At 41.2% G+C, this 24,056-nt stretch overlaps 2 protein-coding genes across 3 annotated transcripts; both read right to left on the reverse strand.

The window, feature by feature from the left end:
- Window positions 1-1,849: 1,849 nt before the first annotated feature.
- On the reverse strand, window positions 1,850-15,297 carry trpc6a (transient receptor potential cation channel, subfamily C, member 6a). Of its 2 annotated transcripts, none has more exons than XM_085363754.1 (14): window positions 15,141-15,297; window positions 13,944-14,266; window positions 11,868-12,000; window positions 10,485-10,785; window positions 9,198-9,383; window positions 6,730-6,894; window positions 6,415-6,646; window positions 6,085-6,312; window positions 5,010-5,274; window positions 4,020-4,215; window positions 2,549-2,749; window positions 2,314-2,370; window positions 2,120-2,195; window positions 1,850-2,030 (listed from the first exon to the last, which is right to left on the reverse strand). In XM_085363754.1, the coding sequence occupies exons 1-14, from the start codon at window positions 15,278-15,280 to the stop codon at window positions 1,900-1,902; spliced, it is 2,634 nt and encodes an 877-aa protein (XP_085219880.1). In that variant the 5' UTR covers window positions 15,281-15,297; the 3' UTR covers window positions 1,850-1,899. The 2 variants fall into 2 exon arrangements, with proteins under 2 accessions (XP_085219880.1, XP_085219879.1); XM_085363753.1 differs by having other exon boundaries at window positions 13,944-14,272.
- Window positions 15,298-17,966: 2,669 nt separating this feature from the next.
- On the reverse strand, window positions 17,967-22,324 carry angptl5 (angiopoietin-like 5). The gene is made up of 8 exons (XM_085363755.1): window positions 22,119-22,324; window positions 21,005-21,176; window positions 20,781-20,884; window positions 20,605-20,698; window positions 19,601-19,704; window positions 19,396-19,516; window positions 18,545-18,730; window positions 17,967-18,399 (listed from the first exon to the last, which is right to left on the reverse strand). The coding sequence occupies exons 1-8, from the start codon at window positions 22,173-22,175 to the stop codon at window positions 18,080-18,082; spliced, it is 1,158 nt and encodes a 385-aa protein (XP_085219881.1). The 5' UTR covers window positions 22,176-22,324; the 3' UTR covers window positions 17,967-18,079.
- Between the last annotated feature and the right edge of the window lie 1,732 nt (window positions 22,325-24,056).

Consider the following 24,056-nt stretch of genomic DNA (forward strand, 5'->3'; position numbering starts at 1 on the left):
AAACTGTATGAACTGCTGGTCTGAATCCTGCCAAAACATCTTTTTTTCCTGCTGGCTCAGTCAGTTTGCTGTTTTAATAAATACTTTTGCTAAAAAGTAAGGTTTAATCTGTAGATTGAGGTGACACTTATTATTACAATGCATGTTTCTTATTTTGCATTTTCAGTTTACCAGGTTTTGATTATGTACTACTTTTAATAACTATTGTCTTGATAGCTTTAAGTATATTTTTAATAAATGTGTAGGAAATAAGAAATGTAAATTATATCGACACAAAAGGAAACTTGTGTATCTGCAACACTGTGCAAAAGTCTTGAGCCACCCTTCAGTTCTTTATATTTTACTGGGAAAAATAGGAATAGGTTCGATGAGATGTGTGCAAACTTGCATGTAAATATTGAGTCATTGGCAAAAACAGAGTTTGTACTAATAAGCTTGAAAGTTAATATTTGGTACAGACACCTTTATTCTTCAACATAGCCTGACCTCTTGTATTCTTCAGGAATAGAAGACTGCTTAAATATCCAAAGCTTGTCTTCGGATGTTGCTGCCTTTTGTTCCATTCTCTGTCATGATGATCCCACAGTAGTTCAATAATGCACCATCACTGATAGTGTTCCATTGTGTGTGTTTTTATTCAAGTATGATTTTTCTGCATTTCTAGTGTGTTTGTCATGTCATTCTAATCTAGTCAGATGCTTTCCAGATGGTACTGCATTGTGGATCAAATGATGATGATGACCTTTCTGTGTTCATGTTTCAGTCAGTGCTGACAAGATCTCGAACACCTATGGCTGAAATGCAATCAGAAACCATGACAGAGTATCAACCATGTGCAACAGATGGCTGTAGACACTCAATGGTGTGCCCCTCTCCTGATATCCTCAAACATAGTGAATCAAAAACTTCCAATTTGAATTCATCACTTCATAAGACCTGTTCCCGCTGATTTTCCGTTCAGTTCTTGTGCAACTTGGCATACCTCAGCCTTTTCTCCCTTATTTCCCTTCCTTAAGAATGGCTTCTTGACAGCCACCCTTACACTGAGACCATTTTCCTCTACTTCATTGAACAGTAATAGATTGACTGAAAGGCCAGATGCATCACTCAGGTCCTGTCAGGTCTTTGCTGATTTTATTTTTCATTTGTGCTGTCCATAATTTATAGATCTGCCACTTCTTCTTTTGACCCTCACCTGTCCGGTTTCCTGCCCATTGGAGATTTTGAGGATATACTGCACACCATGCCAAGATATCCCAGTTTTTTTTACGAATATATCTTTTAGGAATCACATTGTTGGTGCAAAAGTACCATTTCATGCCTGTCAAACTGTGTTATCGTTGGCTTTTTTTGTAGATTTGATTAAGGAAAACAATTGACTGCTACTAACAAAATGCCTAAATGTACAATTTAAATGTATTCTTTGCTATGTTGAATTAGATTTATAACTCATAGATCAGGGTTAAATGGCATGAAAATGGTCAGGTACAAGGACTGGACTGAAAAATTAGTGAAATGAAATGAAAAACTTTGAAAGAGCTTCAGAAAGCTGGAGAACTATTGATTAAGACCAGCTTAAAAATTACAATAAGGTCTGACCACCTGGAAGCAAAATATGAAGAAATGATAGGTAGTGAGTTTTGGACAGTACTCCGTGTGTGTGTGTGTGTGTGTGTGTGTGTGCAGATAAGTATAGAATATTTAAATTGAGTCTGTACTTTACAAAAAAATGTGTATCACACTGTCGGTCACATACATTTGACCTTTTATATTTAATGTTTATATTCACATACGTGCATTGTCATTTATCGTTAGTAATGTTGTGTCACTATGTATACAGCATCTTTTGACAGTGAATAGGCACTTAATCTTTGCGCTCTTCACTTATGACAGACATTGCTATGATGAAGGCGTACTGATCTCTCCCAGCCTCTTCAGCAGCCCATCGAGCGTCTCCAGGTTTTGTGCTTTTTCTTCTAGCAGCTCATATCGCAAACTGGAAATGTCCTGCTTGATTTCTTTCAGCTCTCCTGGATTAAAAAAAAAAATAGATGCAAAGCTATCAAAGAAAATGTTGATGCCAGCATGGGAGGACAAATGGTGCTCTTTATTATTTTACCTTCAGTGATCTCATCGCTCTCTCTGTCTGCTTGTGCTTTGATGATGTACCGCTTTATTAGCCGCTTCATGATCTTCTGTAACCAGTAAAGGGAAAGGGGTTCGAATTATGAACAAAATGTTCTGTGCAAAAATAACACATTAAAACAAGTAATAAAATTATGTTTTAAAACAGTGAAATACACAAACACGTGCCTGATATCTGGTTCGGCTGGTAGAAGCACCATATCCTGAGTTTTTGCTTACTCCAAGCTGGAAAATTGAGCTCAAATTAGCTGAACAGAATTGTGACATTTCTGTGGTGTGGCAGTAATACCACTGGGAGGTGCTAAGGCTCTGCCACTAACGCTGAACTATCATGTTACCTTTCAAGCTGCGTAAGGATAAACATTGGATATATTAGGGAATTAATCGCCATACTGTGTGGTACCTGGTTGAGTTGTGTCTCATTTTTCTCTTTGCTGTGTCCTTCAACTAACTGCAGGAGCAAGGACTTGATGCCTGTGGCCAGTCCGAGCATAGATTTTGGGCTGGGGACTAGGTTGAAGGGCACAGGGAGTGTCCTTCCCTCCTCAAAGTAGGAGAACCAAAGTTTTGCACGAGCAAACTTCCACTCGACGTCAGCATCATCCTAAAAAAAATTAAAAATCACGACGAAAACGGGGAAATGTATCAGGGAAGGGAAATATACATGTTTGACAGTACAGAAGGGGGAAAAGCCTGTGGTGCATTACAACCACCAGTTGGTATGAAGTGTGGACCAGCCACTCCTTTATTCACAAGGGGTCTCCACATATTGACATAGCAGATTCTAACAACAGTCCTTCCTCACACAACTCCAAATACATTTATGTCTCCTCCCAAAGTTAAAACCAAGGATCTCTTGCTTGTTAAGCAAACATGTCAATTACTATGGAGCCACTTGCCCTCAAAGAAAAAAAAGAAGGAAAACTCAAATCCTAACTCAGGTTAATACTACCTCTGACAAAGTAATAAAATATGTTCAACAGTTTCGTCTTCTCCACAATAATCACGTTTCCCTATATAGGCTCGCCTTTTTATAAACAATGTGTCAGCAAACATACCCGCATGGGCACACAGTGGGTAGGTATGGGTGAAGTGTGGACCTGAGTAAGCAGTGAGCAGGGTAAATTCACTATGGGTTACCCACAGAAAACACCTATGGGTTAGCCCAGGGGGTAAAACTAATGTGGGGCCTTAATGGGCTAACCCATAGGTGTTTTAGTGAGGGTTTTCTATGGGTAAGCTCACTATATGAAAATCCTCACAGGAATCCAAAAGGAAAAAATTACTATGGGCACTACATTAGATGCATCCACTGTGGAGCACCCACAGAATTACTTCTTGGGAGGGCAAAGGGATAAAACTGCTATGGGCCCCTCATGGGCTAGCCTACATGGGGCTCACGTAGGTTTTCTGTGGGCAACCCACAGCGGCTTACAGAAAACTCTTATAGAGACTCCAAGGCCAACACTGCTGTCAACCCTGTGTGGGCTCACCTAATTGGGGCTCAGATGGGATAAGTGGGGGTTTACCAAGTCCACACAGCAGGACACTTTACCCACAGGTGGGTCTATACAGGCATAATTGCTGGGTAAAGGAAAAGGCCCTGATTTAATTTAGTTGTATTCACATTCTGTGACACAAATAAATTAAAGTAATTTGCTTCCCTTTATATCTTAATTTAAATGACATTATTTCTCTTTATGAATGTGTGTGTGCTTGGGTGAATGAACCTTGTAGTGAATCTTTGTTAGAGTTAGTGCTATATAAGTACCAGTTCAACGTGCGCTACATGTGGGGCTGCTTTTTCAGCCCATGCTTCATATTTTCAAGCATGCATCTGGGGCACAGAATGATTTACCGTCTTAATGACCTACCTCAATCTCCTGGAAGGAACTATTAATCATGGCAATGAGCATGTTGAGCAGCACTATCACCATGGTAACATTGTAAACTCCGTACAGGACGTAACCAGTGTTCTCGATGAATTTGTGTCCGTTGTTGATCACTACGGATCTGACCTCAGACAGTCCAAATATAGCCCAGAACAATGTCTTGAAGCTCTCCTCCAGGCTGGACGGATGCACAGACGAATAAAGGGACAGAGGGAGAACAGAGGGAAGTTATTTTTGAATTCAAACCAGCCGTACACCATCAACGTCAGAGATACTCTTTTAGTAAATCAACAGAAGGACAAAATGTTTTTTGGAGTTAAAATTACAGAATAATTCAGAATAGTGTTGACATTATTGCACAAACATGCAAGTTTAGCATGAATTTATTTGGCACAATGAATCTGATTTTGAGGCAACATGTCATATTTTTATAATACTCTATTATGACTGTGTAAAGGTTTAGCTGTAACTATTTGTGCTAATGGGTCCCAAGATAAATGCAAGATTCTTTTCATTGCTGCCACATAATTTTGCTCTTTGTTTTGAAATCCAAGATACTTTAACTTTTTCTGGACTCAAAACTTCTTCAGCTGTAGGGAGATCAAATCCCTCCTGGGTGCACTGATGATAAGTTTTGCCCACACTATAACCACAACCAGTGATAAGGGTCCCAAGGGCTTGGTTTTAAATGGTGACAAGCCACAAAAATGTTGGGGCTTCTTTTAACTGTAATAACCACAAAATGAGTGGGTCTACCAAAGAAACAGCTCTCAGATCTTGGATAAGAATAGTTAGAAAGGATCAGGATATAAAATATCTGTGAACCCTTGTGGTGATATCCTTGGTTTGGATTGGTAATCCATTGTTGATCAAGAATTGAATCAAGTTTCATGATGAATTCGTCTGTGCAAGTTGATGAAAAAAATAAATAGATAAAAAAACAAATTCAGATGTTCACTGGTATTGACTTACGTTGTGAAGGCATCATTTTGTTTTGCACCCAGGTAATAAGAGTACAGGTTGAACATGCCGATCATGAACGCCAGAAAGACCAAGATGAAAATGACCATGAACTTAAAAATGTCCTTTACTGTCCTTCCCAAAGAGATTTGCAGGGGACCGAAGCTTTCGTTGGCCGGGAGGATATAAGCAATCCGAGAGAAGCTCAGCACCACTGCGACCGCGTACAGGCCCTCTGATACCAACTGGGGATCTGACGCCACCCACTCGATACGAGCTACAAAAGAACACAAGCGTAAGTCAGAAAATCACCTTTGATTAAAGCTTGCAATTATTGTTTTAAGGCACACTGAAGATTATTTTGATAAATGAGCACAAGCCGGGCACTAAAAAGGCTATTTAACAAAGGATGTGTTAGCCACGCGGCTTAATTTCATCTTGTTCTCTTTAAAGAGAAGGAAAAAACAAAAGTTAATTTGCCAATAAGCACAGGAAAATCTAGGGCGACAGTGATACTTTTTACTTTTTACATCTATAGACTGACAGCTACAACAGACACAACATTAAAGCCATGAACAAGTGAAGTGAATCTTTTCCTTATAAATCAATCTTCAGCTCTGAAACCTTGGGTTCTGGCATTTCTGCCGATGTTACTTTGATGCTTGTAACCTGCCTAAAAGTTGTTTCCAGCCAATCACATCACCTCATGGCAGTGTCTCCCAGCAGGAAGGAAACATGTGTCTTTTGTTCTGTTTCAATTCAATCTTATGTATACAGTGCCAAATTACAACAACAGTCACTTCAAGGTGCTTAATATTGTAAAGTAAAGGCTCTACTATAACACAGATTGTCCTGTAAAGACTCTCCCCTCACCCCCAATCGGTCATGGCGCATGGCTACCCCTCTCTGCTAGAGGTTTCTTCCTGTTAGAAAGGAGTCTTTACTTCCCACTGTCACCAAGTACTTGTTTATAGGGGGTTGTCTGGTTGTTGGGGGTTCTTTTCAAGTGATTTGCTGCTGTATAAATCAAGCACATCATGGTATTTGAATTAGTTCATGCGATGTGTGAAAATGTGAAACTGCTCACCCATAGTGAAGTAGCGTATCTCCTTAGGCAGTGTGACATTAATCAGCGTTGTGTATTTTGCATACACAGAGGTCTGTGCTAAGTTAGCATGTCTCAGCGCAGAGAAGCGGCAGCTAAAGGAAGCCAGGAAGATGGCGAGCATCCCAAAATCCAAGAAGTTCCACGGCTCAACCAGGTACTCCCCTGGTCCTTGACTCCAGATCTCCTTTACCTCTGCCCAAATCATACCTGCAGCAGGAGCACAAGAACACAAATGACATGATTCGGCAGATGTTCAGTTGTTTTTTTAATTGTTTGCTTTTTTATTATCTATCATCATCTTATGCTCACCTATGACCCATGAGATGATAAGGATCTCCATCCAAGTGAAGGGTGTTGTAGTCATGCGGTAGAGCAGCAGAGGGTCAGAGCTGCCCGGGAGCTGATGGTGTGTCATGTTTGGCAGCAGGGTGGTGCCTGCAAAGCGGTCAGCAGCATTCAGGATGAGAAGACCCAGGAAAATTGTAAAGGATGAGGCATGAGCCACAAACTTCATGAAGGGGCTACGCATCACTTTTCCCACCTGAGAATGAGAGATGGAATAACGGAAGGGTGAGAGGAAAGCTTGTACTGTGAATGATCTTTATGGATGTAAATATTACTTACTCTGGTGCATGGGGCAATCCAGTAAGCCACAGCCAGTCCAGGCAGTCCTATAGCCACCGCCAGCACCACCAGCAGTTTGATGGCAGTGGTTTGTTGTCTCAGGCCAGGCAGGTTCTCATACCAGATACTCAGCAGCTGCTGCTGGCAGTTAGGATGAGCCACAAACTGAAAGGCACAGATGAAAGAAGTAGGACAGAAGAGTTAAGGAGAAGGAAACGGGAAAATAAAGTGTCATGGTCCTGCGACCATGACTCAGTGACTTTATGTTTATGTTCTTTATTGTTATTACTTTCATTATTATTCATGGCTGTTTTGGGATGGTTTGTGTTTGGGATTTTAGACACTGGGTTCTGGGTTTGTGCTCCCTCTGTTGGTCCCTGGTGTTAGTGTTCCCCTGTCTCGTCAGGTTAATCAGGTCCAGCTGTTTCCTCCACCTGTGTGTGATTTCCCAGTGTCTCTTTGTGTATTTATAGTGTGTGATTTCCTCTGCTCCTCGTCGCGTCGTCTGTGTTCATATCCTGTGAAATCCCCTGCGTGCTCTCCCTGCTGTTCTCCCTTCATGTTCAGGTTTGCCACTCCTTTGTGTAGTTTCACCCAGTTTAGTTCATCCTTAGTTCTGTTTTGCCATCTCCACTTTATGTTTGATATTGTCAATAAATCGCCTTTACATCTGAGTAAGTGCTGCATTTGAGTCCTCCTTTCCACTCTTCACACGGCCGCTGCCCCGGACCGTGACATAAAGGCTACTGGAAGCTTAAGGTAGAATCCTTAAAGTGTGATTCTATTTTTATTTATTTGAAACAGAGAAAAGCAGAAATCCATTACACCTGAGAGCTGAAACTAGAGCAGATTTATTTTTGTTTTTATTGATCTGAACATTTAATCGATTTATGAAGAGTAATTTTCTGGCATTTTACAAACTGATTAATGATTTAAACCACACAAATTGGCTTCTAAAACGATTACATCAGACAGCTGCAATTAGAAATGAAGACAGATTGTCATGGTCCTGGGCCATGTGGGCCCAGTATTCTTAGTTTTCATGTATTTTTGTATTTTGTTCCTTATTTAGGCCATGTTTTCTGAGTTGCCCTGTTGTGTTGTTCCCTAAGTGTTTTCCCTTCATGGCTCTCTCCCCCCTGTGTGCCCTCTATGTATTTATGAGCCCTCGTCTCCCTTTGTGGTTGTTTCATGTTTCCCCAGCCCGTTATGTCTGTGTTTTCCCCGTGCTCTCTCTCCTCCTGTCTGAACCTCTGTGCCTGTACATGTCATGTTCAGTTCACCCCGCCCTGTCTCGTTATGATTATCAGTGTCACCTGTGTTCCCCGTGTGTGCCCACTTTCCTCGTTTACCCTCTGTGTATTTCTGTCTGAGTCTCCCTCTGTTCGGCGTCGCGTTCTCCCTCATGTTGTGTGTAATTCTCCCCGTGGTTCGGTTCCCTTGTACAGTTCATGCTTTAGTTTTCCCAGTTTTAGTTTATTTGTATTGCCTCCCGTGGCCAGCAATAAAGCTGTGTTTTTGAGTTTATCCCCGTGTCTGCGAATCTGCATCTTGGGTCCTTCCCCTGCCTGCCACACAACGTATCATGACACAGATGAGTTCAGACTCAGCTCAACGTGACTAAGTGCTACAAATATCTTTATATTAAAAACACTTGTCGACAGCATTTTGATGTTTCACACTATAAATTCCATTTTTCATTTCTATTTTTTTAAATTGATCTTAAAATTAGACATTGTTTCCCAGCATCCATAGCTGTTGTTGTTGTTGTTGTTGTTGTTTTTCTCACCTTTGGATATTTGTCTGATTTTAAAAGTTTGTTACCCTCATGCAGTAATGTTACGGACAGTCCAACTCATATAGAATTTTTTAGACAGACACCATTACTGATATTTGGTGATTTAAAAATCTGATATATTAGCCGATTTTTTTTTTTTTTTTTTTTTTTCTTTCAGGCACACTAGAAAAAAAAATTCCCCAAAATGTGTTGTGTAGTTACTTTTTACTAAGATAGTATAACAAAGCAGTTTAAAAATAAACTTGTTTTATTGTCACATGACTCGTTTACACTCTGCCCAACTCTGCTCAGATCAGCTGGTTGTTCTGAATACTTTTCCAACACGGGAGCTGCAGAGCACCTTCTAGTGGAAAACTTACGTAATAACCTTCGCAACACAGTTGAGCGATGTTTCTTCGTTCTCTTCTTTAGTTTTCATTTATCAACCTAAAAATGGAAATTATTTGCCAATACTGATATATCGGCAAATAGCTGTTATCGGCCAACATATCAGTTTGGCTCTATGTCGTCCACAACTGGAATGACAATGACAGTTTTTAGTAGGATATCAATCTAAATGGGTTATGCTGCTCCCATAGCACAGATAAATGTTTGCAATACTTCTAACTTGCTCAGAAAACCCATGTTTTATCCTGCTGCTGTGTCATTGCCTGTTTGAGAACACACTGACCTTTTTGAGCTCGTATTTGATGGCTAATTTGAGCCGTGTGAGGGAGGGGCGACCTGGTACATCATAGCTATCGTCCGAGTCAGTTTCTCCATTTAATATGGCCTCAACTTCCTCCGTGCTGCGACACAGGTCCAGAAGGCCCACCACGTAATCCTTGCACTGGCTCGAAAGGCGGGAGTAGTCATTCTAGAAACATGATGGAGGAAATGTGCATCAGGAGTGAAACATTTGAGATGATTTGGTAAGATGCTAGTAAGATGCAAGTAAATGCAAAAGGTAGTTTTTAAATGATGTTTTCATTTATTGAGAGCAAAAAGCTATCCACACTTGCCCCTAAACCTAATAACTGTTTGTGCTATTTCTAGTAGCAAAAACAGCAATCATGCATTTCTGAAAGCTGACAGTGAGTCTTTCACAACGCTGTGGAGGAATTTTTAGCCTACTCTTCCATGCAGTATTGTTGTCATTCAGTCACATTGGAGGGTGTTTGAGCCTGAACAGTCTGTTTACGGTGATGTCAAAGCATCTCCGTCTAGTCAAAGTCAAAGTCTGAGACCAGACTTTGACTAGGCCACTCCATGTCATTGCTGCTTAACCTGAGTGCTCTTGAGCTTCAGGGAATGAATGGACATTCTCCTTCAGGATTTCCTGTTAGAGAGCAGAATTCATGAATATATCAAGTCAACAGCAAGTCATCCAGGTCTTGAAGCAGCAAAGCAGCCTCTGACCATCACACTACATCACCACCACCGTGTTTGGCTGTTGTCATGTTTTCGTTATGGAATGCTTTGCTAGTTTTATGCCACATGTAACAGGATACAAAGCTTCTAAAAAGTTCAACTTCTGTCTCATCAGCCCACAGAATATTTCCCAAAAGTCTTGGCAATGTTAGCAAGCCTTTGTGTTCTTCCAAGTGTGACAAATATGGAAACGAATAAGAAATCGGGAAGGGGGCAAATACTTTTCACAGCATGAACATCAAGAAAAAAATGTGTAGGCTGTATTTGGACATCTCTGCTCAGGCATCCTGTTGTTTATTTATTGTACAGTACCCACAGCATACTTTGGTACTCTGAGCCCAGCAATAATTACAGCTGTTGTTTATGTGTCAAACCAAAAATCTGAACAGTGACCACAGGATCTAGACCCTCGTCTGTTCTTCTCTTAAGGTTTATAAAATGTTCATGGGTATGTTTTAGGGTATGTGTACAGCAGTGATAACAGACAGTGCACATTAGTTCTGCCGGACTTGTGTTTGCATTTTTGTTCTTGTCGTTGTATTTGTACCTTAAATTCTTTCTCAATATTAGCTAGCATGGCCAGTTCATTGCTGAGCTCCAGTGCTGCCAGCACTGGATCCTCATTAGACAAGGAGAGGTAAGCAGGACTGGCGAGTCCTCTGTAGGCATTGATCCTCGATCGGGAGTGGCTGAAGGAGTCAAACTGCTGCTGGTAGTTGCACGAGTCACAGCCACAGAAGTAGTCATGAGGCGGATCGATGCGAGCCCCTTTACTTAGCAGGGTGTAAACAATTTCATATTCCTGACAGTGTGCAGCCAGTATCACTGGAGTCACGTCATGAGAAAACCTGCAGGAATTTACACACAGAGAAACATGCAGATAGTACGCAGTATCAGCATTCGCCTTAGCTTCGTTTCTGCAAACGAGGTTTAAGTTTCAACATTTTTATGAATGTTATGAATTTATTTAATGAACTTTTCTGCAAACTAACTGCAAAAAAGCAAAAAAAAAAAAAATAGCAGCAGCTGGAGCAGTCAGTGCATCCATCATAGTTACATTGCGTCACCAAGCATGGACATTTCCATTTATACCTCACTACCCCCCTATTGTCAGCTTCTTGTTGTTGACTCGTATGAGACTATGACAGTTGTGGAACATATTTAACTGCTTTCTTGTTCAGAGATAGATTAGATATAATATCTCCAATCAGCACATATGAAGCTACTGCCAGAACTAGCTTAGCACAAAGACTGTAAACAGGAAAATGATTTGCTGCTAAATCCATCTGCCAGGACTTCTAAACTTAGTTTCTTTAATGCAAACAAACTTAGTTGCCAGTGGAAAAAAAAAAAGCTGCATGTAGCTGCATGATGAAAGCAAAAACGAGCCTTGAAACCAAATATTAAGGAGAGATCTGCATGTCAGGAACTTGTTTTTATAAAACACAAGTTTTGCTATTTTATTTATTGAAGCTTTAATTTGCAAACTTCACACAACAGCTTTATGAAGCAGCAATAGCAAAAGAAAGAGTCTGCTGCTGCTGATAAGCCACACCTTGCTCATAACATGCTCATCCCCCACCCCACTTCCTTCTTTCCATCAGCACCCATGTTCATGATTATCGCATAAATACACTACCCACACTTCTCTTAACCACACAATAACTGGATACATTTGTGGCTAATACTGTCTCTTTATCTTACAGCATCTGCCCACCATAAACTGAGTAGCTGCTCAAGTGTCTGAAAGACAGAATCACACAAACCATTGAGGTGTTTAATAAATACTCAATACATATCTAAAAAAGTCTCATGTTTATGCATGTTCCAAATGTTTTCCTGAAATGCAAATGTGCCTAATAAAGTGTCCGCTATTACCTTAAACAAATATACAAATGTAAGTAATGAAACACCTCTTCCTCACACATACCTTGTCCCGTCCTCATCATAAGCATAGAAGTCATCCAACATGTCTGCCTGAACGGGGCTTGCTGTTAGACGACGGGCGTCTCTAAATGAAGGGTGGCCCAGTAAAGTCTCTGTGATGCGAACATAACCTTTACCTAAAACAAAAACGGAGCAAACTTGTTGGTGGTACAACTTCATTTACACTGCTGTTGCTAAAATTACTGAATCTTAACGATAACTCTAAAATGTTAGCTTACATAGCATTTGGTAGTTTGCTGGAGTTTGTGATCATTATTGCAGTTTTTTGGGGGGGCTGGTTTAAAGTATTTTTAACCATTACTGAAGTAGTTGTTAAATTTCCTAATCATTTGTTAGCATGCCATAATGGCTCAAACAGAATAGCTCAACTTGAAAGAAAATGGTCCTTTGAACTCATATTTTACTACCTTAAAACATAAACTGTGGAGAAATTAAATGTATATTTTCCTTCCAATGCCTGCAGTGCATAATAGATTTTGATAAGGACCGCCGTTATCCCACAGGCCATACTTGGAGAACCCCTGATATAGGCTATCTACTCAGGTTGGTCACAGTTTTTCAATACTACATCGCCTGTATTTTTTTTTTTTTTTAAATGATGACTTACTAAAGAAGAAAACATACATCCTCAGCCTTCCTGAACAATGGAACCAACCTTTAATATTGTCTTTTTTAAAGCAACAATCTTTTAAATCTTGTAACTGCTAACAGAAGAGGCTAAAAGTCTAGTCTTTTGTACTCGTGCTAAATTAACATGTTGGCAACTTAGCTAGACAGGATTTTGCAAAAGCCAAAGTTTAGTCGTCTTGGGCAGTAGTTCTCCAGGATTTCTCAGGGCCTTTCAAAGGTTTTTCTTTAGGCATTGGCTTCTTTTCCCCTCATTTTTAGTCCAGACCTGAGAGACGCATCTGAACCTTCAGCTGATCCATTTACTGTTCACTGGCCTCATTGGAAGGGTGGCTGTCAAGAAGACCTTCTTAAAGAAGGAAAACAGGAAAACTGAGGTTTGCCAAATTTCCCAATAAGTGGACTGAAAATCTCTAGCAACAGGTCATATTGAGCACTGAATCCAAATATGAACATTCTGGTTCAAATCATCATTATTATGTATGAAGGAGGTCAGCAGAGACGTACAACAGTAAGTTGGTGGAGAGTCTTTAAAGGTTTCAGGCATCATAGACAGTGGTGTTGAAGATGTTGTTAAAACCAATGAAATTACGAACACAGAAAAGTAAACTTTTTAATTTTGATCCGTCGTGCAATACCATCTGAAAAGCATCTGATTGTCAGTGGCTTCATTATTCAGCATGACAGTCATCCCAAACACACTGCCAATGATTAGTAAAAGCATACCTGTATAGAAAAACACACACTTGCATACTATCAGTGATGGACTGGCCTCCCCAGAGCTCGGACATCAGCATTATTTAAGCAGTATGAGATCTTGACGAGAACAGAAGGCAGCCAACATCCAAAGTAAAACTTTGAATTTCCTTCAACAGACCAGAGAATGAAGCTACAAGAGCTGAAACTATGTTAAAGAATAAAGGTGGTGATACCAAACATTGATTTTGAAGTTTGTTAGAATTGCACTCTTTTTGCTTTATACACTACATTCCCATTGTCCTAGCAAAATATAAAGAAATAAGTAAAATGTAAAAACGTAGTCATCAACAATCTCCTCAAACTAAACACAAAGTATTTCACCAGAAATGGTCCAAGTCTGGCCCGTTTGAGCAGAAAAATGCCAATGCAACTGTGGTAACATTTTTGCAGGCGGCTGAGTGGCTGCAGGATGTATGAGAAACTTGACTCAGAGGCTGTGGTACAGAGGGGTTAACAGTACTGAGGCAATTAATCATTATTATTAAGCAATGTCACTAGACTCATAAAGAGACACAGCTATGTAAGGACACAGATTAACGGATAAACGGTTACATAACTGTGGTTCCATCCAGTCAAGCAATGTGTTGTGTCTGACATCTTTGGAACTTTTGAGTGATATAGAGATTTTGCCATATTATGTGTTTTTGGCCATACATAAATAATCAGGTCTTACTGATGGCTAAAAGGAGAGCGTCGCCCACTCTGGCCAAGTCTGCCCTCCCCAGCAGCAGCTCTGTCACCTCCAGATGTTCGTTGGCCACTGCCAGCTGCAGTGCATTTTGGCCCATGTAGTCAACAGCGTTGACGTTCAAGTTGGGTACATGCAGCAGCATACGCCGCACCTCTGGTATGTTCCCGTATTCAGCTGCTTCCAGGAAACGCTGCTCAACCTCTGACAGGCTGACTGAGGGAGCTGAGAACATGTAGGCAGGTCCACGGAGAGCCTGGCGTCGTTTAGCAGCAGTGAGACGAGCCATAAGCTGTCGCTCAGAGTTACTGTGGCTGCCAGAAACACAAAAAACACTCGGTGTATGGTCCACACATGAATTTACACACAATGTAGTTCTCAACCAGAACAGTGCAGGTGTGCTATCCACACAAGTAATGAGAGAGAGACCCACACACCCGTGAGAGAGCACTGAATCACAGTTAACCTCATTCATATACTTGCCTACCATAATCTGCAATTAGTAGATGTAAGTTAACTTTTACCTAGAGAACAGATGAAATAGTATCAAGTTACAACATTTTCCTGGTTCTGTATTTCTTTCTTAATATTCTTTTAAGATGCATTATCTAACATTCTGTTCTGCTACATCATATGAGGTTTGTTGTTTATGCCATGATGGCTTACAAGGTTTGCACATAAAAACGAAGTACTCAGTGCATCAGAACGACCAAAAGGATTCCCAAGCAGACATCAGTGTGTGACGAGAGGAGTATAAGAAGAGGTTGAGAAATCCTGTAGCACTGAGCACTGAGGCTAATGTAAATAACGAGGCAGGAAATGCAAAAAAAATGGTTTACATTATAAGCATTATGTTACTCATAAGTTAAATTACGTTTACTAATGGATCATGGGTTCTGAAGTACACTCTCTAATGTACATCAGTCTCCCTCCCTCCATCCCAGAGCGCTGACCTAGAGTTAAACCCAATGAGCACCTGTGGCTGTTTTGCTGGTTCCAAGTTAAAGAATGCAAACTGAAGAACATTGTGCTTGCAATATTTAGTGAAAATTACCATCAGGCGTCCAAATACGTTTTATCTTCTCCTTCAAACTTTTTAAAATCTGTCAGTCTTATCCATGATTTTAACAAAAAGATGCAGAGGATGAGCATATATGCCTGCTACACCTCTGGCAGACTTACCCAAGGCATCGTCCGGAGCAACACGTTTCCTCTCCAAAATCATCGTACATGAGCAGGTTATCACGGCTCCTGGCTCTGGGGCTGTCGCTGTAACCTGCAGTCCGGCTGGCATGATGAACTGCAAGCGGTCTGTGGTTCATCCTGGAGGTGATCGACAGCAGAGGCTGTGCTCCCGTTTCATGTGAAAGACTAATCAAGTGTCTGTGGCACGTCTCTCTCTCTCCGTCTCTCTGTCGCCCTCCCCCTCTGGTTTTTTCTGTGTTCTTGAGAAAGAATGCATCCTTCTGGGTCCCACAACACTTTTCCTTACGTGACGCATTGAACTTTACAGATGTGGGAGGAAGCTCAGGGTTGCGACTGAACAGGCTCAGAGTTACTACAGATGTAGGTTCATATTTGTCTCAGCGGTTTCACCAAGTCCTTCATCTCTTTCTTTGATATTACTCAGTATTAGTCGTGGCAATAAAGGTGGATTTGTTACAAAAATAATAGGAGTAAAGAAATGAAATATTCTCATGATATAGTGTCTTACCAATAGTTGTATTTTTGACTCGTAAGATGCTATTTTAAACTGCATTGTTTAGAGTACGTGTTGAGAGTTTTAGTGTGTGTGTACATGCGTGCAGAAGTGACTGATGGCTGATGAACAGCAGATGAGATTCCTCAGGGTTTAAATTCCCTGTAGACTTTGCTTCCTGTGTGCTCCCACTCTCAGCTGATCCTGGTCCAGTGTGGGAAAACTCTGTACCCAATCACATGTGTTCATGTGTTTACAACTGTCCAGCTTTTAGTAGCTCTTTGCAGCAATATTGTGATCATCTTCTGCTTTATTGTCCCATAATTCTTTTATTTGTTTTGTTGCTACCTATGTCAGCTGAGAGCACTTTTTGTCTGCTTTCAAGCTGAATTTCACATGAAAAAACCCCTTACAGTCTGTAAAAAGTCTCAGCGTGAAATCAGCCTGATAAAGCAGGATCTCCAATGCACAATTGTGGCAGAGAGAATTGCCTTTTAAGGACCTGATTGCTGAAGATTAGCCAGTTTGGATGTGTCGTGGCGTAGGGGCGTCACATTTCAGTGGGAGAATAGTCAGGGCAATGGGGGTAAAGTCTGACAAATGTCACCATTGTGGGTTTTTGTTAAGATTTGCTCGTCTGAACAGAACAGACCTGAGATCTGGATGTAAACACTGTCAGCCTAAACATACACACTCTTACTGAGGGGCACTGAGTGGACAAGTACCTGGACAGTCCTTTGTGTGTCCTCCTCATGTGTGGGTGTGCGTATTGATTAACTGCGGTGATATGTAGGCATACCAGACCACACATAGAGCAGGCGCTCCTTCAGTGTTATCACCTGAATCACTGATGCTAAAACACACAAGCACAAACACACACATATCACACACACACAGACAAACTTTGGCACCAACAGGACACCGTACATGTAAGCCCCACAATGCTGCAGCTAACTGGAGTAGAGTTACCAAAGCCGTATACTTTAAAGACGTCACTTGAAATGATGAAGCCACCTGAGTTCAAGATATTTCGCTCATAGTTCATGTTTTGTTGGGCTGAACTCTGAAGAAGGAGGGGAGGAAGAACAAGAAAAACACACACGCACACAAAGGCCCAGACCAAATTGTTTCCTGTGTGGAAGCAGCTGTTCTGCAGCCTGTGCATCTGTTCTTTGTCCAATAAACCAACCTGAACCTGCAGCTCCTTCCTTCACCCAATCCCACCATTTTCTCGCTCTTCTTTACTTCTACTTCTCCTTATTTTTTATGTAACAGGTAAAACTTAGACACACTCCAGACTCTCCCGAGTTTGTTTTTTATTCTGTGTTTTCTTTCTCTAATGTGTGAATAATAAGAAATCAGTATCACCGCTGGTTTGTTGGACACCTGCAAGATTAGAATACACCAGTTTCTGTGATTTTCTGGCGAAACTAAACAGTCTGAGGTCCTGCCAGCGTGCTCAAGAGGCTGCGGTTTTCATTACAGCTGCAAAGTGTCTAGTGCTCATCTGGAGAGACGATAATAACAGCGTCTGATTCTTGGAGCGCTCAAAAGTTCTGATGCGCATGAAACTTTCCTGATTGAATCATCATTTGGTAAAAGATTTACTGAAACAGGAAGTCTTTAACACCACGACCTTGAGACAGGTATGAGCTACTGTTGGTCGTTACTGTCTTACAGGATTACCAAACTTGATTGCTTTTAATCAATGACTATCATGTGATGCACCTGAAGGGGTGAAACCACGAGGTTTCTGCAGACTGTTTCAACACGGTGGTTATACTGAGATGAATCAGGGGGCTGATTCAGTTTCACACGTCAGTGTGAATGTGACCTCGGGGAAGAAGAAGCCCCAGTTTTCAGCTGTAGCCTCGGTAACCTTTTCTCTCTAATCCAGTGATTTGATTGTGGAGCAGGGAGGGTACTCTGGGTGTCTGAAGCAACAGAGGTCCTCTGGCTTGCTAACGTATTTATTTGGGGAGGTCGCATTTAGTTTCTGTTTGATCAGACCTTTGCAGGGTTTTTCTTTTTTACTAATCAGGCTTGGATTTCATGGTTGCGGATTATTTCTGCTGCAATAGTGACAGAAATAATCTGGTCAATACTAATAAACTGCATGTGATGTAGGTCTCAATCGGTACACTTTGCTGAGATTCACAGCACCACCTACTGGACTGGATCAGTTTAAGTTCTCCTCCCTTACCTTGGTGTGTATGTTAGCTGAACCAAGATCAGTTGAAACTGACAGGAATGCAGCAGAGTTTGCAATTAGTGTAAAAGAAGAAGAACACCATAAGTAATTGGCTGATTTTATTTTATTTTATGTTGGTCACAGTGAAAATAGTAATCCAGAAGAACTATATTCTGTTTTAATGAAGCTTTTAGTCATGCATTGAAATGATCCATTTCTTCCCATCATCTCTCAATTATTGGTTGCAATCCTCCTGATCTTCATGGTGACAGATTTGATGGTGTAGGGGACTCCGTTGTGTCTCCAGGTGTCCCACACGATGTGCGTCCTCTGCCCCTGGTTTCGCTCTGTGTCTTCGGGAGAGCCGTTGAGATTTGCCAGACCGCACTGATTGAACCACCACCCCGTGTGGTTGTGGTGAATGCTGCAGCTCTCCACCGTGCAATTGCCAATGGAGCAGAAAGGGTTGCAGCCATCATTGTCGACATCTGAGGCACTGAACGGTGCCGTGTCCTGGTTCTGTTCCTGGTTGTAGCCTCGAAACGCATCACCTGCACCAGAGCACGCAGAAATCCATGCAGACATGCAGGAGACACAAAATAACCAAGTGGACCGGTCGCCGGTGTTTTAATTTGCACTTTAGCAATTTTAAAAAAATAACATTTGTTTTGTGAAGTTTAACTTATTAAGCCATACCTGCACTACCTGCATATCTGCCCAGGTGTATGCTGAAGAACTGCATTTCACTGTCAAGGCGGAAGTCATCATACGATGCATAAGAGGTGACATCGTCATGGGAGACTAGAGCAATGTGAAGCTGGAATCGAGTATCCTTCTGGTTTACTATGTGAAACACCTTCCTCAAGCCCAACCAGTGTTCTCCTAAACACAAGACGAGAGATTTAGTGGTGAAGTGAAAGGTATAGTTCTCAATATGTGTAGACTGATAAAAATGAGATGGTGTGACAACTTTGAGGAAATGCTATGATACCTCACTAGGTGATGGCTAGCTAACCTTAGTATAAATACTGGGAACAGAATCAAAATGCTAGCCTGCCATCCATACACCGATAGTCCTATATATACAGCAGCAGCCTATTAAAACTTATCCTCTTCATGCTTTGCTAACGTTTCCTCTGTGCTAGTTGTTATGCTAGCACAACTTTATGTGCTGCTCAAGCAAAAACCATTGATAAAAAATGAAAGTTCCTCCTAGACTGCAGTTCCTCCAATGGCTGCTTTAGACTGGATCAACAAGAAAGTCGATTCCAAAAGCAAAATACTCTGTAACGCACACCTTTAGACTGTATTAAGCCTTAAAGTGATGGATAATTATGGTTGTTGTGGCAAATGAATTCACTCACAATGGAAACCTACGAATCACACAACCTCAGGTCCAGCAGATAGTGAACATTATGTTGGTCAGTGGTTCCCAAAACATTCTTTAGCTGATACTATAAAGTATATTTTGAGCATCTAGCTTACCACCATCTAATGTTATTTTTAACAGTTCAACCTCAAAGAGGATCTCTTTGATAATGTACAACCTGCAAGGTGTCCAAAGCCATTGACATAGCCATCCCAGGATCTTTTGAAGTCAGTTAAACCGTCACTCCTCCTCTGCATCACCGTCCATCCGCCTCCCATATAGTCCATCTCACAGAAAACCTGCAGGACAAGCTTTGCTTTGAGTGTCGGCCACAGAGTGAATAAATCACTGAAGGAGTGAATGAATGAATTATATACATGTACCTCAAATGAAGAGTCAGTGTTCTCTGGGTGGACTATGTAAATGCCACTGGGGATCTTGGGGACGACTGACACGAGGTTGTCCTTGATGTCGCTGCAGTCTCGTCCTAATCAATGCAACAAACACTCTGTTTGGTCACCAGGAGAGTAATTTAATCAAATTTATGGTGAAGCAACTTTTTTGATTTATAGCCACTAATGACTTGAAGGACTGTGCACTTCATGTAATAATTAGTCACTGAGCTTAATATAAATGGCATCAATTTATTCTCCGCCTTCGCCGCACAATCATTATATATTTGTCAGAGCTGTTTTTCTCTCTGTTTTTCTCCGTCAGAGCTGTTTAGTTACTCAAATGAGGCACAAACTATTGAGTTATGATAGACTGTACAAGTTAGTGGTGCAGTTCAGCATCTAGTGGAAAATATGTACCTCCAAATTTGCAGATTTTGAAGATTTCTGATGTACTAAAGGTTTAAATACCTTCTGGTGTGGCTTTGTGGGTCAGAAAAAAAAAACTTTTACGAACCTCAGATTTTGAAAAAATGCTGTTCTGTTGATTCTATTTAAACCTTTTTCTAAAACTGATATACTGGTGATTTCATTTTTAAATAATGGACAAAATTATGCACCAGGTTTAAAGATATCCTCAAAGGGAGGCCATAGTGTTTATATCCACATTATCTTTTATTTATATGCTGTTATAAACATAGATCACATTAAACTCAGCTCTTGGCTCTATATGATGTTTAAACAGGGGATGTCATTAATATGGTGATCTCTGGATTGAACCTACTGTTTAAACCTTATGTTTGTAAGGGGTAGCCTATTAGAAGAAAAACAGGAAGGGGAAGGAACTTCAGTAGCTTCTTAAATAATGATTCACAACTTAAATCACCAAAGGTACAGTACTTTTCATAATTCACCATGTCACTGGGTGTTACTAGTTAGCGTTTATGTCTTTCAAGCTCTATAATCACAATCGTATGTGTTTGTGTGTGTGTTACCATGAGATTGTACAGGTTTCATGGAGTACATCTCAGTGTTGCTTCTCTGAACTTCCAAGCTGAGCGTTTGCACTTTGGTCATCAACTCTGTGACCTGGAAATATGACATCACTGTAAATACATTCAGCCAGTCTGACGATCACAAACACTTAACAGATGTTTAACAGATGTTTAACCTGACTGCTTAGGATGTCCAGAGCTCTCTGTTGCGCCTCCATCACATCCCTCATCAGTTTTCTGTTGCTGCGTCCAAACGCAAGCAAAGACTGCTGCAGCTGACCTGAACACACACACACACACACACACACACACACACACACACACACAAAAGTACACACACTGAACAACACATGAAGGTAATGGGGCTAACAACAGCACAACAAATCAGAAAAGGCTTTACCACAAATGGATTGTTTCTCATCTCGCAGGAGTTTGACAGTGATGTCACACGGGATGGTGCATGAGTCCTGACCTTTGACTTCACCAAGAGGTCTCTGATCTTTGACAGGAACATCAGCGAAATCTCGATTGTCTAATTCCGATTGGTTTATATTACCTCTGTTCTCTTTGTCCTGGAAATCAGGAGAAAAGGACAATGAGAGAGTTCAATCTATAAGTCAGCACTTATGTGTAACTAGCCTGGAAAGTATGACTCCTGTGGCTCATTAGAGACTGAATAATGTCAGCGTTGTGTTTGTTTTCTGCCTTTTATATATCACATGGTTTCTTATTTCAAATGTACTACAGAAAATGTAGTTTGTAGTCTACTTCCTGACTCAAGTCCCCTGAGTCAGGAAGTAGACACTCTGTTAGTGTTTTAACCTGATTAGCTGTTGTGTTTTAACTTCTCCACCACCACAAGGAAAAAAAGACTTTCATCGTGGGATCAGCAGTGCTGTAGGTCAAATATCGCACTTGGCTGAGAGTAACTCCAATAAACCGAAAAAAGATTTGTAACCGACAGTAAAATATGGCTTTTGAGGTATTTCACTTTATCGTTCCACTACAGCACATTTTGGATGGAAATTGTGCACAGTCCTTTGAAACCAAGTAGGTTTCACGTGACTGAACCTACTTGGAAAGATTGCTCAGCTCTAATAAGGAGTTAAACTCCACCTAAGAAAACGTTTTGGAAACGTGCTGCTTACACATTATTGCATCAGCAAAATAAATTAAAAAATCTACTTACAATATGTGGATATATATGCATAACAGATACTTTTACCTGTATATTTTGTTAAAAAATACTTATTTTCTTTCATTTAAAACACAAACTCATAACATGATCATTTTAAAGATGATATAACTAATTTAAAAAAACAAGAATTTGTGGCTAACCTCTAAATCTCTGTGATTATATGGGCATTTCTTGAAGCACTTTAACACCTTTAAATGAGCTCCCTCACAAGTCATAATTTATAGCTTCCTGCTGTAACTCCTGATGGAGGAGTGATATTGATCAATAAGACAGATGACAAGTTAAAAACATTCATAGCATGCAGTGCGGTACATACTGCGTAGGAAAGAAGCGAAGGCAAAAGCAGCAGGAGGACAGCTGCTGTCCACATCATCTCAGTCTTTTCTGACTGTGATTATTTCCACCAGGAGCTGAAGGAGCTGAATTCGGTCCGCCAGCAGACACGCCTTCATATGTTCTTATTTTTCCACAAATTCTTTCCTTTTCTAATCGTCTTCTCTGCTCATCTACGAAGTATTTCTGCATCTTCCTTTCATTTTTTAAACTACTTTTTTTTCTCTACACTTCCTGTCCAACTGCTCTTTCTCCACCTCCATCAGTCACTCCTACTTTCTCTTGTTACATTCCCATGACAGCATACCCTTTAAAAGAGGAGGTCACATTTGTTGATAAAACTCTGGCAAGTAGCTGAATCTGCTGATTCAGAGCCATTACCTTCCCCCTCAGTGTGTCTATTACTGAGCATTGTTGTTTTACAGGTTATATCCTGCCATCAGCATGAGAAACAGATGTGGAAAAGGGAAATGGGCAGCTTGTTTTAATGTAGGAACCTTCTCCCTCTGCTTGTGTCTCTGCGTGGGAGCTACAGCTGAAGGTAGGGAGGAGTGAAGGCAGGGTGTCTTTGCTGCTCGTATTTCCCCCCCAGTTACTCTGTTTGAAAACAGTCTCACCCTCCTTGACAGTCAGAACAATTACTTCAGTTAACTTGGCACTGAAGCAGTAAAGAAAGCGTTCCACTCAGACTCCAGCCTGTCATTTCCCTGGAAAACTGTCCTGCAACTGCCAAACTGAAGATTTGCTGCTGTTCTTAACCTGTGTGAGTTTACAGCCATGGTCAGTGACAGGAATGTGAAAAAGCCACATGCTGCAGCCTCTGGGCCCCCACATCTGTCCCACGTTACATGCTCTTGTAAAACAGTCTGTACAAGTAAATGAGAGCTGAGATAATGAGTATATTTAGACATGACTGCGTGATTAATCAAGCAATTAATCAAACATACGGTACATTAAAATCTGTTTGTGTTACCAGGGAGGATTGATACTCTCCTATTCCAGCACAGTAAATGTGACAGAGCTGGGAGAGAGTTAGCCTAACATAAAAGAGTAAGTACGGATCTGGCCTGGGTAAAGCCTGAATATTAGCCATCCATCCATTCTCTTCTGCACATCCTTATCAGGGTCGCAATTGGGCTGGAGCCCATTCCAGCTCCTGAATATTATAAGTTGGCCAATTCTATCATTTAAAAATTCTCTGGTAAGCTGTGGTAAGCCTTGGTGTTCACCTGGACAAGCTGGAGGAAGTGGGCGGGGAGAGGGAGGGGCTAGGCTTCTCTGCGTAGGCTGCCCCCATGACCAGGACCCAGATAAGCGGAACAAGATGGATGGATGGATGGATGGATGGTAAGCTGGGGTGTTTAAGCATGCTCTGTTGGTACTAAAGAAAATATCACCACCAGCACCAACCTGAATGGTTGATACAAGGTCAGCTGGAACTAAGCTTTCAGGCTATTTTTTGCAAATTTTTTTTACTGCAAACACCTGAGAGTGGTGAAGGCTGCCTACTGTCAGAGAGTCCACTGGATACCCGCATCCATCCTCTTGGAGGCTATCCACCCCCAACACGTACTGCTCACACTTTCAACCTCAGACCGGAGGTACAGAAGTGTGAAATGGAGGATCTCCAGACTGAAGAACTCTTTCTTCCCTGCTGCCATTAGACTCAAACACTTGACAGGAGTTCATAACCTACTGCATTTCATACATGCTGATTTATAGTTATGAGATTTTTTATTGTCTTTAAATTATTATCTATTCCATCCATCCATTCGCTTCCGTTTGTCCTTTTCAGGGTTGCGGGGGGCGCTGGAGCTTATCCCAGCTGTCAGGGCGAGAGGCAGGGTACACCCTGGACAGGTCGCCAGTCTGTCACAGGGCTAACAGACAGGGACAACCATTCACACTCACATTCACATCT

The sequence above is a fragment of the Diplotaxodon limnothrissa genome, linkage group LG10 (assembly GCF_057381915.1).
Source record: "Diplotaxodon limnothrissa isolate DT_005_m linkage group LG10, D_limnothrissa_male_GT1.1, whole genome shotgun sequence".
NCBI classification, from domain to species: domain Eukaryota; kingdom Metazoa; phylum Chordata; class Actinopteri; order Cichliformes; family Cichlidae; genus Diplotaxodon; species Diplotaxodon limnothrissa.